At 35.1% G+C, this 12,373-nt stretch overlaps 1 protein-coding gene across 4 annotated transcripts in view; it reads left to right on the top strand.

Annotated features, from left to right (window-relative positions):
* Nucleotides 1–9,951, top strand: part of HERC4 (HECT and RLD domain containing E3 ubiquitin protein ligase 4) — a 101,915-nt gene extending 91,964 nt beyond the window's left edge. For all 4 annotated transcript variants that reach the window (XM_014548161.1, XM_014548162.1, XM_014548163.1 and 1 more), the window contains 4 exons: nt 1,760–1,842; nt 5,769–5,952; nt 8,210–8,312; nt 9,295–9,951. In XM_014548161.1, the coding sequence (XP_014403647.1) occupies nt 1,760–1,842; nt 5,769–5,952; nt 8,210–8,312; nt 9,295–9,503 (579 nt within the window). In that variant the 3' untranslated portion in view covers nt 9,504–9,951. The remainder of the gene's footprint in view (nt 1–1,759; nt 1,843–5,768; nt 5,953–8,209; nt 8,313–9,294) is intronic.
* The last annotated feature ends 2,422 nt before the right edge of the window (nt 9,952–12,373 follow it).

Genomic DNA, 12,373 nt, shown 5'->3' with positions numbered 1-12,373 from the left:
ACATGCAGAACCATTGACAAATGAGGATCTGGCAAAAGTAGACTAGTTGATAATTAAGGAAGAGAAAATCACTAAAGATGATGAGACACTTCAGAAGGGAATGATTTGAATATTATAAATTAGACTCTTGGAAAAGGGTAAAACCTTTAGTTTTCTTTCTTTTTAAAAACCTTATTTGTATATTTGTTTTCCTCCCAAACAGTCTTCATTGTGATCTTATGGTCAAAGCTGGTAAAATATATTCTGCTCACAAAATTTGCCCTAAAAATTGTGCCCTCTCTGAAAATAATATATCCATTCTTTATTTTAAGAATTGCCTCATGGTACATTTCTAAGCAAATTGGTAGATATATGGTGAAATCAATTTATTTCAATAATTGTTTTTATCAGGAAAAATATCCTCCTTGGACTTTTTTTGTAACTATGACATTTTGATTCCCCTTTTCATTTATTTCACTTATAAGCATATCAGTTGTCTTCGAATCTTTATTGGTCATCTCAATTGACTTAAACATTGGGTTCCACGTAATTTGATTTCTAATTTATTAGTCACTAAGTTTATGAATGCTTAGTATATTCAAGAACTATGGTAATTCAAACATTCCCACTACCATTTCTTTCCTAGAGATTTTTAATGGCTCTTAGTTGCTTACAGACTAAGAGCTTTAGAGCGGGCTTCAAAGACATTTGTGATCTGGATTTCTAACTCTCATTGTATTCTTCCACCCAGGGTCTGTCATGCTGCAGTTTTCTTTTCACACACCCTACCATCTTGTTTTTTAAGTGCCATACATTTTTCAGAACTTGATATCTACTTTCATTTCTGTCCTTTTATTCAATCTGTGTGCTCAGTCAGATATCGAACCCCCTCCCAGTTTTTCAGAGCCCTACTCATTCTTCTAAGTGCTTTTAAATGACATTTCTTCCTCAAGGTCTTTCATACTTCTCCAAATAGAAGTAAGTTCTTTCCTCTGTCGACTGATAGCATTTTGTTCATGTTTCTATTATAGCATTTATTTTATTATAATGCGTTGTTTACATGTCACATTTCTCCTCCTTTACTAGGTAGTAAACTCCAGAGCAGGAATTTATTTATCTTTTATCTGATCATGTCACTCCCACTATAGTGTTTATAGATAGCAGTTACTAAAAAAAAAAAAAAAAAAAAAAAATGTTTTAATAGAAGAGGATAATATTCCAAAAAGAGGGAATATCAAAGAGAAAAGATGCAAAGGTGGGAATGGTAACATTTCAGGGAAAGTTAGCAGACTAGTAAGAGAAATAAAAAGTTTCAGAAGTTTCAAGCTAATGACATAACTGGAAGACCCACCTATGATCAGGAATGCAATGAGGCAGATGTGAGGTGGAAAGAATGCATAGCTGGTCTACACTGAATGCATTTTAACACTTGAATTCTATTTCCTGTCCAAGGAAAACATCCCTTCTAATATTTTACTGTAACTTGAAATGACCATTCTAAAATTTTATGCACGATAAATACTTAGTTTCTTATTAACTAACCAAACACTTGGTAATTTACAATTAGTCAAGGTAGGATTTCAGACTACTTACTAGAGAAGATGAAAATTTATAGTTGTGGCTTTATGCAGAATTCAAATAAACTTATGGTAGCAGAATTTTACCTCAAATTTATTAGTTCTTATTTTTAATGAGAGAAAGGTAGAATATAATAATAGGTTATTAAAATAATTTAATAAATTTTGGGTCTGACATTGACTTTTTTTAAAAATTTAAATAGATCACAGTTGAAAACTTTGGTGCAACAGAAGTGAAAGAGCTGGTTCTAAATGGTGCAGACACAGCTGTTAACAAACAAAATCGGTAAGTGAATTATAGCAGCATCAGTGGTAGTAATAAGATTCAGTAGACTTTTTTTTTCTGTATTTAGAAACATGTCACACAACCTTAAGTTTTTACCCAGATAAAACTTAACTTTTTTAATGGTCAGTAAGTAACTTCCCTTTTGCTCCTGAAATCCCTTCACGATATTAATAAAGGGTTAAAAAGATCATAAACAACAACAAAGAGAAGGAATAACAGAAAACAGCACACATTTTTTGAAGCTAGAAAACAGTGATAACTAGCCAACTAGAGAAAGCTATAACGTAAGATAGACTGGGTGGAGCCAAGAAGGTAGCCAGTTCATATTGTAGAATAAAGGCTCTGGAATTGAGAACAAAAAATGTTAGAAAGTGCATGGGGTTTAAGGGAATGCTGGAAACAAGATAGATTGGCTGTTAAAGCAGCAGTTAGACACCCATTTCCCTTATCACACCAGTAGCCTGGAAACTTCCCCTCTCCAGCCTTAGCAGAAGATTGGAAATTTACCTTCTGGAGAGATTAAAGTAAAGGTACTATGGGTTTGAGGACTGTTAGATACAGCCAGGGACAAGTGGCTAAACTGAAAACAGGGAGTTTGGAAGTTTACAGCTCCTTCCTATTTGACACTACATTGGAGGATTCTTCTCCTGTAAAACTTCCTAACTTTTAAGTGTGAATGGATAGCCAAAAGTCAGTAGGAAAGATCAAAAGTAATTCTAAGGAAACAGAAACAGTGCAGGATGAAGAAAGTGAAGTCAGGATCCTCAAAATTATAAGGGTAGCATCCATATGGATACTATTAAAAATTAAAAGAAATGGAAAGAATGAAATTTGTCAAATAAATGGTACTAAAAAAACTTCCCAGAACTGTAGTGCCTATTAAGATTGAAAGCGTGGAAATGAAAAAAAGACACATACCAGGACAAAATACAAGAAATTTCAAAATTCTGGAATAAAAGGGGCCCTAAAACCCTTCCAGAAAAAAAAAAAAAAAAAGCAGACCATATAAAAGAATTAAAGAGTCAGAATAATCTACTACTTTTTTGTTGTTTTTTGTTAATCCTCACCCTAGGATATTTTTCCATTGATTTTTAGAGTAGAAGGGAGGGAGAGAGACAGAGAGAGAAACATTCATGTGAAAGAGACACATTGGTTGGTTGCCTCCCGCAGACCCCCCAACCAGGGCCAGGGATCAAGCTTGCAGTTGAGAGGTACATGCCTTTAACCAGGGACCCTTCTGTCCACAGGCCAAAGCTGTATCCACTGAGCCAAACTTACTAGGGTCAGAATAATCTACTTCTAATGAATGATACTGAAGCTAGAAGATCAAAATTGTGGAAGAAAATTATTTTTAACTTTGAAACTATCAAGCATGTGTGGGTGTATAAAAAACATTTTCATACATGCAGAGTCTCAGAGCATTTCCTTCCACTGCCTTTTTCTCAGGAAGTTACTGAAGGATGTGTTCCACCAAAACAAGCAGTTAAACCAAGAAAGAGGAAGACATAGGATCCCCCAAAATAGAATCCAATATAGGAGAGAGGCAAAGAGGATTCCTTGTGCAGAAGGAGTACCCGATCTGGGTTAGATCAAGAGGATGGAGGCTTCAGGAGAAAAGTGCAACTGATGCTACCTAATATATTTGAATGAAATAAAAAGGAGGTTGACAATTCTGTTGAAGTTGGGGATGAAGTAGCAAACTAAGGGAAACGAAAGTTCTTTTTAAGAAAAGAAAAGTAACCATAGAATATTCTGTAGCTTAATTATGAATGATATTTAAATCATAAAAATGTTAACAATGAAAATTAAACCCAAAATTGTTATAATGGGAATATCCTGGGAGGCAAAGTGAGAGTAGGACAATTATATAAAAGGTAAATCCTTACCTTTCACAATAGATACTCAGTTCTTTAGATAATATTTAAAATTGAAAGTCAAGAAATAACAATAGAACTATGTTGTTGAAGGATGAAGATAAATACGAGGAGTAATAGCAAGGCGATAACAAATAGTTGCCTTTGAATGGCAGGAATTTCTGGTGGAAAGGTGTAAGACAGAGAACTGCCTTATTCTCTTGTTCCAATTCTTTAGATAAACTAGCTTAATGGCTGTTGCCAGGGACTTCATCCCAATGATTATAATACTGATTCTGCTCCTTAAAGCTGTGTAAATTTAAGTAAACTAGTTGATGTTTCTGTGCCTCAGTCTCCTTTTCTGTAAAATGGGATGTTAAATTGTACCTACTGCATGGAGTTATTTTGAGGATTAAATGAGGCAATAATTTCAACAGGCTTATTAAAATGGTACCTAGCACATGTATGTGCTCAGTAAATGTTGGCTGTTAGAATTATTAGTGTTTAACATTTTTAACTGTGTGTATGTCTTTGATAACAATGAAGCTGTTTCTAATATATTGTGAAAAAACAGGTCTTTCTATGCTATTCTTTTTTTAAAAAAACTTGCTTTTGAAAAACTTAGCTTTTTTATGCTTTTAAAGTTTTTATTAAAGAATGTTGACCCTTGTATACCAGCCCTACTTACATAATGAAACTGTTAGAGACAAAAATGTTATTAGTGCATAAAGCAATCTAGCCTTTTTTGCTTAAGGGACTTTTAAGAGACTTAACTAGTATAGATAAATTTGCTTTCTAATTAGGTAAATTATAAAATTATGCATTACAAAATTATGTTTCTTCTTATTAGAACCTATGTTATATTTTATACTTTACAATAGTCTCATTTAACCTTTTTTTCTCTTTGTAAATTCAGTTTGGAATTATAATTTTCTAAGAAAATTATCTATAGATGACTGAATTTACCAGTATTTCCATTTGTAGAATCATCCTTTCTAATTTGGAAGAAAAGAGTATAAAATATTGAAATCCTTTAGTACCCATTCTTGTTATTTATTTGACCAGAGAGTAGCTGCATAAAGTGTTTGTGGCTTACAGAAAAAAATAAAATAAAATAAAATTGTAATTCTAATTACTGGGTAAAGAGGCTTCCTTTTTTCTTTACAGTTTCCTTTTGTATCATAACAGCCAAAAAAGCATCAGGGTTGTGTGTGTATGCGTGTATGTATACACATATGTACCTTTGAAAAGAAACTACACTTGCATTTCTTAAATGATTATCCTAAAAGATTGCTTAATTACCCCTCTTGGAATTTAGTTTTTAAAATAAGTTTTGTTTCAGATTTATTGTAATCCAAGGAAAAACAACGATCTTATCAAATAGTCTGAATCCTAAAGCTTGCTTTTTTAAATCACCTAATATATTTAACAAATCACTCCTTTTAGGAATACCTGTGGAATGATGCATGTATATTATAAATAATTCGTTACTATTTTAAAATGTATTTTGATAGCCATTTGCATCATCATTCTTCCTACTAGGAAATGACAGGTTTCATTTAGAAATAGCCCAAGAATGGCTGTGAATGATAGATAAGTCTACATGACTCCTAGATATACCATATTTTTGTATAGAAAGAACTATAAACTTCTCCATAAAGACTTTATTCCCTTTGAACCCTACTCAATATTCTACACTAATAAAAGAGAAAGATGCAAATTGACCATACATTCATGATGCCCAGCAGCCAATCGGGAGTGAGTATGCAAATTAACCCAACAAAGATGGGTTAATTTGCATACGTAGGCACAGAGCAGCTGGGGGCGGGGCGGGACACCTCTCCAGCCACTCCAGGCCTCTAGGCAGTGTGGAAAGGCGGCTCTGGGCCGGAGCAAAGGCGGTGCCAGCAGCCAGGGGAAGGAAGGCCCATTCTTGCACGAATCTTCGTACATCGGGCCTCTAGTTATAGATAAATAGCAAAAGTACAGGAGGCACTCAAAGTTTTAATAAGACTACAATATACTCCATTTAAAAGAGATTTTTATATTTGCATGTGTGATTTTTTTTTCTAGGCAGGAGTTTGTTGATGCTTATGTGGATTACATATTCAATAAATCGGTGGCTTCCTTATTTGATGCTTTTCATGCGGGCTTTCATAAAGTGTGTGGAGGAAAAGTCCTTCAGCTCTTCCAGCCTAATGAACTACAAGCAATGGTTATTGGAAATACAAATTATGATTGGAAGGAACTAGAAAAGGTAGGGGAAAACACATCTATGATATTGTTGAATGGAAAGACAGAAGGAACATGGCTTGTTGATGGAAATCTTGTCCTCTCTTTGTTTTTCGTTTTGTACTGTTACTGTCACTTTTATAGGAAAACACTTACTGTACAATGAATATGTTTTAATTGTGTATGAATTAGATAGCATTTTTATGTTTGTGGTATTGGTAGTGTTCATATAGAAAAATGTCATTTGATAGACTGGATAGAGCTAAAACCATTTAGATAGCTAACATTAAAAAAATATAATACTAAGACAACAAGGATACAGAGCATTGGAAACTCAAATACATTGCTGGTGGGAGTGCAAATGATATAGCCACTTTGGAAACAGTTTGGCATTTCCTTATAAAGTTAAAATATACACTAGCTACATGACCGAGCAGTTCCATTCCTAGGGTTATGTTATGTTTACACAATAATCTATAAACAATGGGGGGAATAAGGCCGGCGTTATTGATTAATGGATACACGGTTTCAGTTTTGCAAGATGAAAAGAGGTTTGGAGATGGATGGTGTTGATGGTTGTGCAAGAGTATGAATGTACTTAATACCACTGAACTGTAAAGGGTGAAGATAATAAGCTTTATGTTTTGTGTATTTTACCACAATATTTTTAACATGTTTTTTAAAATCTTCAAACAAAAACGGGAAACAACCCAGATGTTCTTCAGTGGCTGAATGGATAAACCAACTGGTACATCCATACAGTAGAATACTCTTCAGCAATAAAAAAGAATGATCTATTGATGCATGCAACACCTGGGATGACTCTCAGATCCTTATATTGAGTGAAAGCAGCCAGTCTCAAAGGATTACATGCCGTTTGATTCCATTTATATGACACTCTTGAAAAGACAAAGCTATGGTGAACAGAGGCTAGGGGTGGAAGGAGTGTGTAACTGCTGAGAGGTAGCACAAAAGAGTTCTTTGGGATGATGGAACTCTTCAAAACCCTAATGGTTACATGAATAATGTATATATGTGTTTAAAAGTCATAAAACTATGTATGCACCAGAAAAAATCAAATCTTACGGGGTAATAATTTAGAAAATAAAATTTTTTTAATTAAAAACATAATTTAGGACTTCTGGTTAAACATAATGGTATAAACATGTCTGTCTTTGCCCTCTCCCAAAATCTCACTAGAATGAAAGTAAAGGAATAGAAATAGAAATACACAGACCAAAAACAAAACAACAAACAGAAAACGGTGAACAAGAGAAAAAGTTTTAGAAGATGGAAAATAGGTAGTTGCATTTATGAGTGACTCAAAGCAAAGAAAATTGAATTTTAAGCCTCTGGAGCAGTGGTTCTCAACCTTCCTAATGCCTCGACCCTTTAATACAGTTCCTCATGTTGTGGTGACCCCCAACCATAAAATTATTTTCGTTGCTACTTCATAACTGTAATTTTGCTACTGTTATGAATCCTAATGTAAATATCTGATATGCAGGATGTATTTTTCATTGTTCGCGACCCACAGGTTGAGAACCGCTGGATAGAGTTTCCCTTTCAAGATAGCTCACTGATGTGGCTGTTGGCCAAAAGCCCAGTGTCTTACCAGGAACCTCTCCATAGGGCTATTTGATTGTCCTTATGAAATGGCAACTGGCTCTCCCAGTTTGTGGGTGATCAAAAAGGCAAGGCTGGAGTCAGAATTTTTCATAATCTAGCCTCATATCTGCAATATCCTAATGATTACAGAGGTCAGGCCTATTCAGTGCAGGTGGCAGAGATCAGGGAGAGGTCATCTTGGAAACTGACTACCACAGAAAGTTATTAGTGTTTTGTTTTTAGTGCCTTTTTTTTTTTTTTTCAGGAAAGATAGATAGAAAATAATTAATTTTACTTCTGTTCATTAATACAGTTGTTTTATATTTATCGCAGGTAATTAATTCCATGTTGAACTTTAATAATCCATTAACATTTTAGCAATTCTAGTTTATCCTTTAGATACTTACTTTTGGAGGTATTACAATCCTATCATGCGCTTTGAAGTGGTGTAATCAACATTTCTGTCGATTCATGCATGTTTTCTTCTCTTTCCCCTGGAATTAATAGTTCCAAATTACAAAGTGCCCAGGAAATAAAGGTAATCAGCTGAAACACATGAGTTTCAAACTCCTGAACAACCTTTCTGTGCTAAGGAAGTGAAGCCAATTTTTCAGATTCAAGAAAAAACCAATATCCCTCCATATTAATAGGGGGTTTTTTTGTTTGTTTTCTAGAATACAGAATACAAAGGGGAGTATTGGGCAGAACATCCTACAATAAAAATATTTTGGGAAGTATTTCATGAATTGCCATTGGAAAAGAAAAAACTATTTCTGTGTAAGTATTTCTAACTTGTTCTATATTTTATGAGAATGTAATCTAACTATTAAACATATTTAATAGGAGATTGCTTCACTTTTGTTATTTTTTTTATAGTATTGTTCCAAGGTCCTATTTATTACATGTTTTCTTATTTTGAAAGTTAAATTCAATTTGTCTCCAAAATGGAATTGGTTCTTTCAAATGAAAACAACTATAATACTGATTATAGTAAACTAGGGTTGTAATTTATTTTAGAAAAAGGTCTCTTCTTTGTTGAGTCTTCATTTTCTTTTTGCTTCTGCCCCAAAACGTTGGGAATTTCTGTAGAAAAAAGAACTTTTCCATAGTTGTCTTATTTGTAACTTAATCTCTGTTTCATCTGTTAAAATCTGTATACTAATGAAATCTTACTGTTTTTCAAGTTGTCAGAATTTATGTATCTAATCAGTGACATGCCCTTTGATAACTCCTGCTATTGCCAGGGATGTTTTTGTCAAACTTGTTTTGATCATTGAAATGAGAATCTAGGTTAAATTAGTTTGCAGTGCCATAAGGATATGCAGACATTAAGTGATTTGAGTTTTGGCTGCTGCTTATAAATTTTTGTTTAAAAATGATTTGTCAAAACAAATAGGAAAAAAATCATAATCAAAACTGAATTTATATATTTAATTTATAAATAGTCTTAAATGGCTATTACCAAAAGAAGGGCTCCCTAATGTTTTTGTCAGGGACAATAGTCATTTGTTCATCAAACATTTATTAAGCTTCTCCTGTGTGCTAATAATTAAGATTATACTTTCAAAGAAAATAGATTATATTGATGTGTAATTATCTTATGTCTCAAATATCTTGCTCACACATATTCTGGCGATGGACTTCCATATTTGAGCAAATGTTAATATAAAGGTTTGCTATAGTGCCTATAGAAAATAACTTGATAACCTATATTGGTTTTGATAAAAGTGGTTGGCTGAATGATTTTTTTTCTTGGCAGTATTTTTGACAGGTAGTGATCGGATTCCTATTCTTGGTATGAAGAGTCTAAAACTAGTCATCCAGTCAACAGGAGGTGGTGAGGAGTATCTCCCAGTTTCCCATACCTGCTTTAATCTTCTAGATCTTCCAAAATATACAGAAAAAGAAACTCTACGCTCTAAACTGATCCAAGCTATTGATCACAATGAAGGTTTCAGTTTAATATAACTTGGCGATATAACTATTCTGTTTACTGCAAAAGCATTAAACTAATTGTGTTTTTCTTATGATGAATTCAGCAAGGTGACAGAAGGAGTTACTATAATCTTGCAAAATGTTCAATGCTATTAGTATTTATGAAAGCCAAAAAATATTAAAGGAAAAGTACAAACTGTTAATACTGAACTTAATAATGTACAGAACTATGGATTTTTTTGGCCATCTTCCAATAAACATACAAGTATTGTGAATACATTGTAGTTTTACTAACATGAATTTTAAGAGTTTGCATATTTCACAAATGATCTGATGTGTGAGTGCATGGAAATGTTGCTTGAATTTTCTTGAATCACTGGGTAAAAAACCTTTAACTTTGGCCTGCAATAGTCATTTGATTATTTTTTCATTTTGTAAATAATGTTAAGTTTTGTAATAAAATAGTTATGTTCTGATACCAGTACAGTTTCTATGGTTATAATTGAACTGAGATGACTTTTAAAGGTTAAAAATTAAAATTTAAATCTTATTCTGAGAACTTAAAAAGCAAAAATTAGCCTGGTGAAAATACAATGTTTTTTGTGTGTTTTTTTTTGTTTTGTTTTGTTTTCTTTTTTTGCTAGAATACATGTCCTTGTGCAAACTTAAATTATGGGTAGGAATTATCTAAATAACTTATAGTTCTTTCCTTTTGTGAATCTTGAGATGCCACTGATAAATGGGATTATCAGAAAGCTTAATGTTTAGTAATGGAAGAACTTTGTACTACAGGTGCCAGAAATAGAAACATTGGCTACTATGAGAACCAATCACTGAGTTATAGTTTCCAAAACTATTGATGCTGCAGGCTGGATTTTTCAGTGCTTTAGAACTATTTCCTTGAATTTTTAAGAAACAAATCTTAGTTTTATGGTGCTGTTGCTTAGTTATCTCCTGTCGTTAAATTGTAACAGTTGATGCAACACTTGTGACTTTCTGCTATAATGCAAATATTTATTTTTTAAATTTATAAAAATATGCCATGAAAACTGTTCAAATAATAAAGATTTATTGGTTTAATATTTAAATTTTCAGTGGTTCTCATATAAGATTCAAAATTCTTCAAGAAAAGTAATGTCTCAGGGAAGGTCTCTTAAATTTTGGATTGTTTCCATTTCCATCAAAGTTGTCTTAGAGGAAGGGAGAGAGATAGAGAGTTAGAAACATCTGTAGAGGGCCACAGCCCACCACAACATCAATGAGAGAGAAACATCAATCAGCTGCCTCCTGCACACCCCCTACTGGGGATGTGCCCGCAACCCAGGTACATGCCCTTGACCGGAATCGAACCTGGGACCTTTCAATCTGCAGGCTGACGCTCTATCCACTGAGCCAAACCAGCTAGGGCGCCCCCAAGTCTTATAGCAGTAACTCCAAAATCTAAAACAACTCTGAAAAAACTTGCTTATCTCATTTTGCAGCAAAACCCGATCTGAATTGTTGAGGCTATTTATGGCAGTTATTAAATGGTACTTTTTGTACATTTTATTGTGGCAATATTAATGTGTTTATTTATTGTTTTATTTACATGCTGCCTCCGACCCATAGTTCCAAAATGCAAATGAGCCCAGGATTTTTGGAGAAGAGATTGTGGACTTGTACTTTTCAGTAGTTTAATATAAAAACTTCTCGTGGTTATAGGTGTCTTTTTATGAAGATAGAAGCCTTAAAAACAATATTTTCACCTAAGATAATGTTCCTCAAAATTGCATTCTTCCCTCTGAAAATCATTCCATGTACCTGATATCATACAGTTTCCCTGTGCATCTATTACTTGAGGTTAGTGATTATTCATATCAAAAACATATATGCTGTGAAGCTGATCTGTGAAATAGCCACTTAGGAGCAATAGATAGAATTCATTGAACAAATATATATTTATACACACACACACACACTCTTGCACTGGGGGAGGGAGGGTCCCTCAGCCTGGCCTGCACCCTCTCGGAGTCCGGGACCCCTTGCTCCTTACTGCCTGCCTGCTGACTGCTCCTTATTACTCGGCTCACTGCTCCTTAGTGCTGCCATGGAGGCAGGAGGGGCTCCCACCACCACCATTACGCTCGCCAGCCGTGAGTCCGGCTTCTGGCTTAGTGGCGCTCCTCCTATGGGAGCACATTGACCACCAGGGGCAGCTCCTGCATTGAGCTTCTGCCCTGGGGTGGTCAGTGCACATCATAGCGACCAGTCATTCTGGTCATTCCACTGTAACAGTTGCTTAGGCTTTTATATAGACTAGAGGCCCAGTGAACGAAATTCGTGCATTCGGGGGTGTCCCTCAGCCCAGTCTGTGTCCTCTCGCAGTCCGGGACCCCTCCTTACCGCCCGTAGCTGAGGCTGGAGAGGCTCCACCACCGCCTCTGCACTCACCAGCTGTGAGCCTGGCGCTCCCCCTGTGGAAGCGCACTGACCACCAGGGGACAGCTCCTGCGTTGAGCGTCTGCCCCCGGTAGTCAGTGCATGTCATACCGACCGATTGTTCTGCCATTCAGTCGATTTCCATATTAGGGTTTTATTATATAGGATTTTAAAATATATTTTTATTGATCTCAGAGAGGAAGGGAGAGGGAGGAAGAGAGATGGAAACATCAGTGATGAGAATCACTGGCCAGCCGCCTCCTGCATGCCCCACACTGGGGATCGAGCCTGCAACCTGGGCATGTGCCCTTGACTGGAATCAAACCTGAGACCCTTCAGTCCACTGGCTGGCGCTCTCTTCATTGAGCCAAACCAGCTAGGGCTTGAACAAATATTTTAACAAGGACACCTGACATCTTACCTGGGAACACAACTCTACAAGATTAATTTGGGTAAGTCTGATCTTCTTTTCCTGTTTCTGCAGA

This window comes from Myotis brandtii, unplaced genomic scaffold, assembly GCF_000412655.1.
Source record: "Myotis brandtii unplaced genomic scaffold, ASM41265v1 scaffold499, whole genome shotgun sequence".
NCBI classification, from domain to species: domain Eukaryota; kingdom Metazoa; phylum Chordata; class Mammalia; order Chiroptera; family Vespertilionidae; genus Myotis; species Myotis brandtii.
This window is presented reverse-complemented; position numbering and strand designations above follow the sequence as displayed.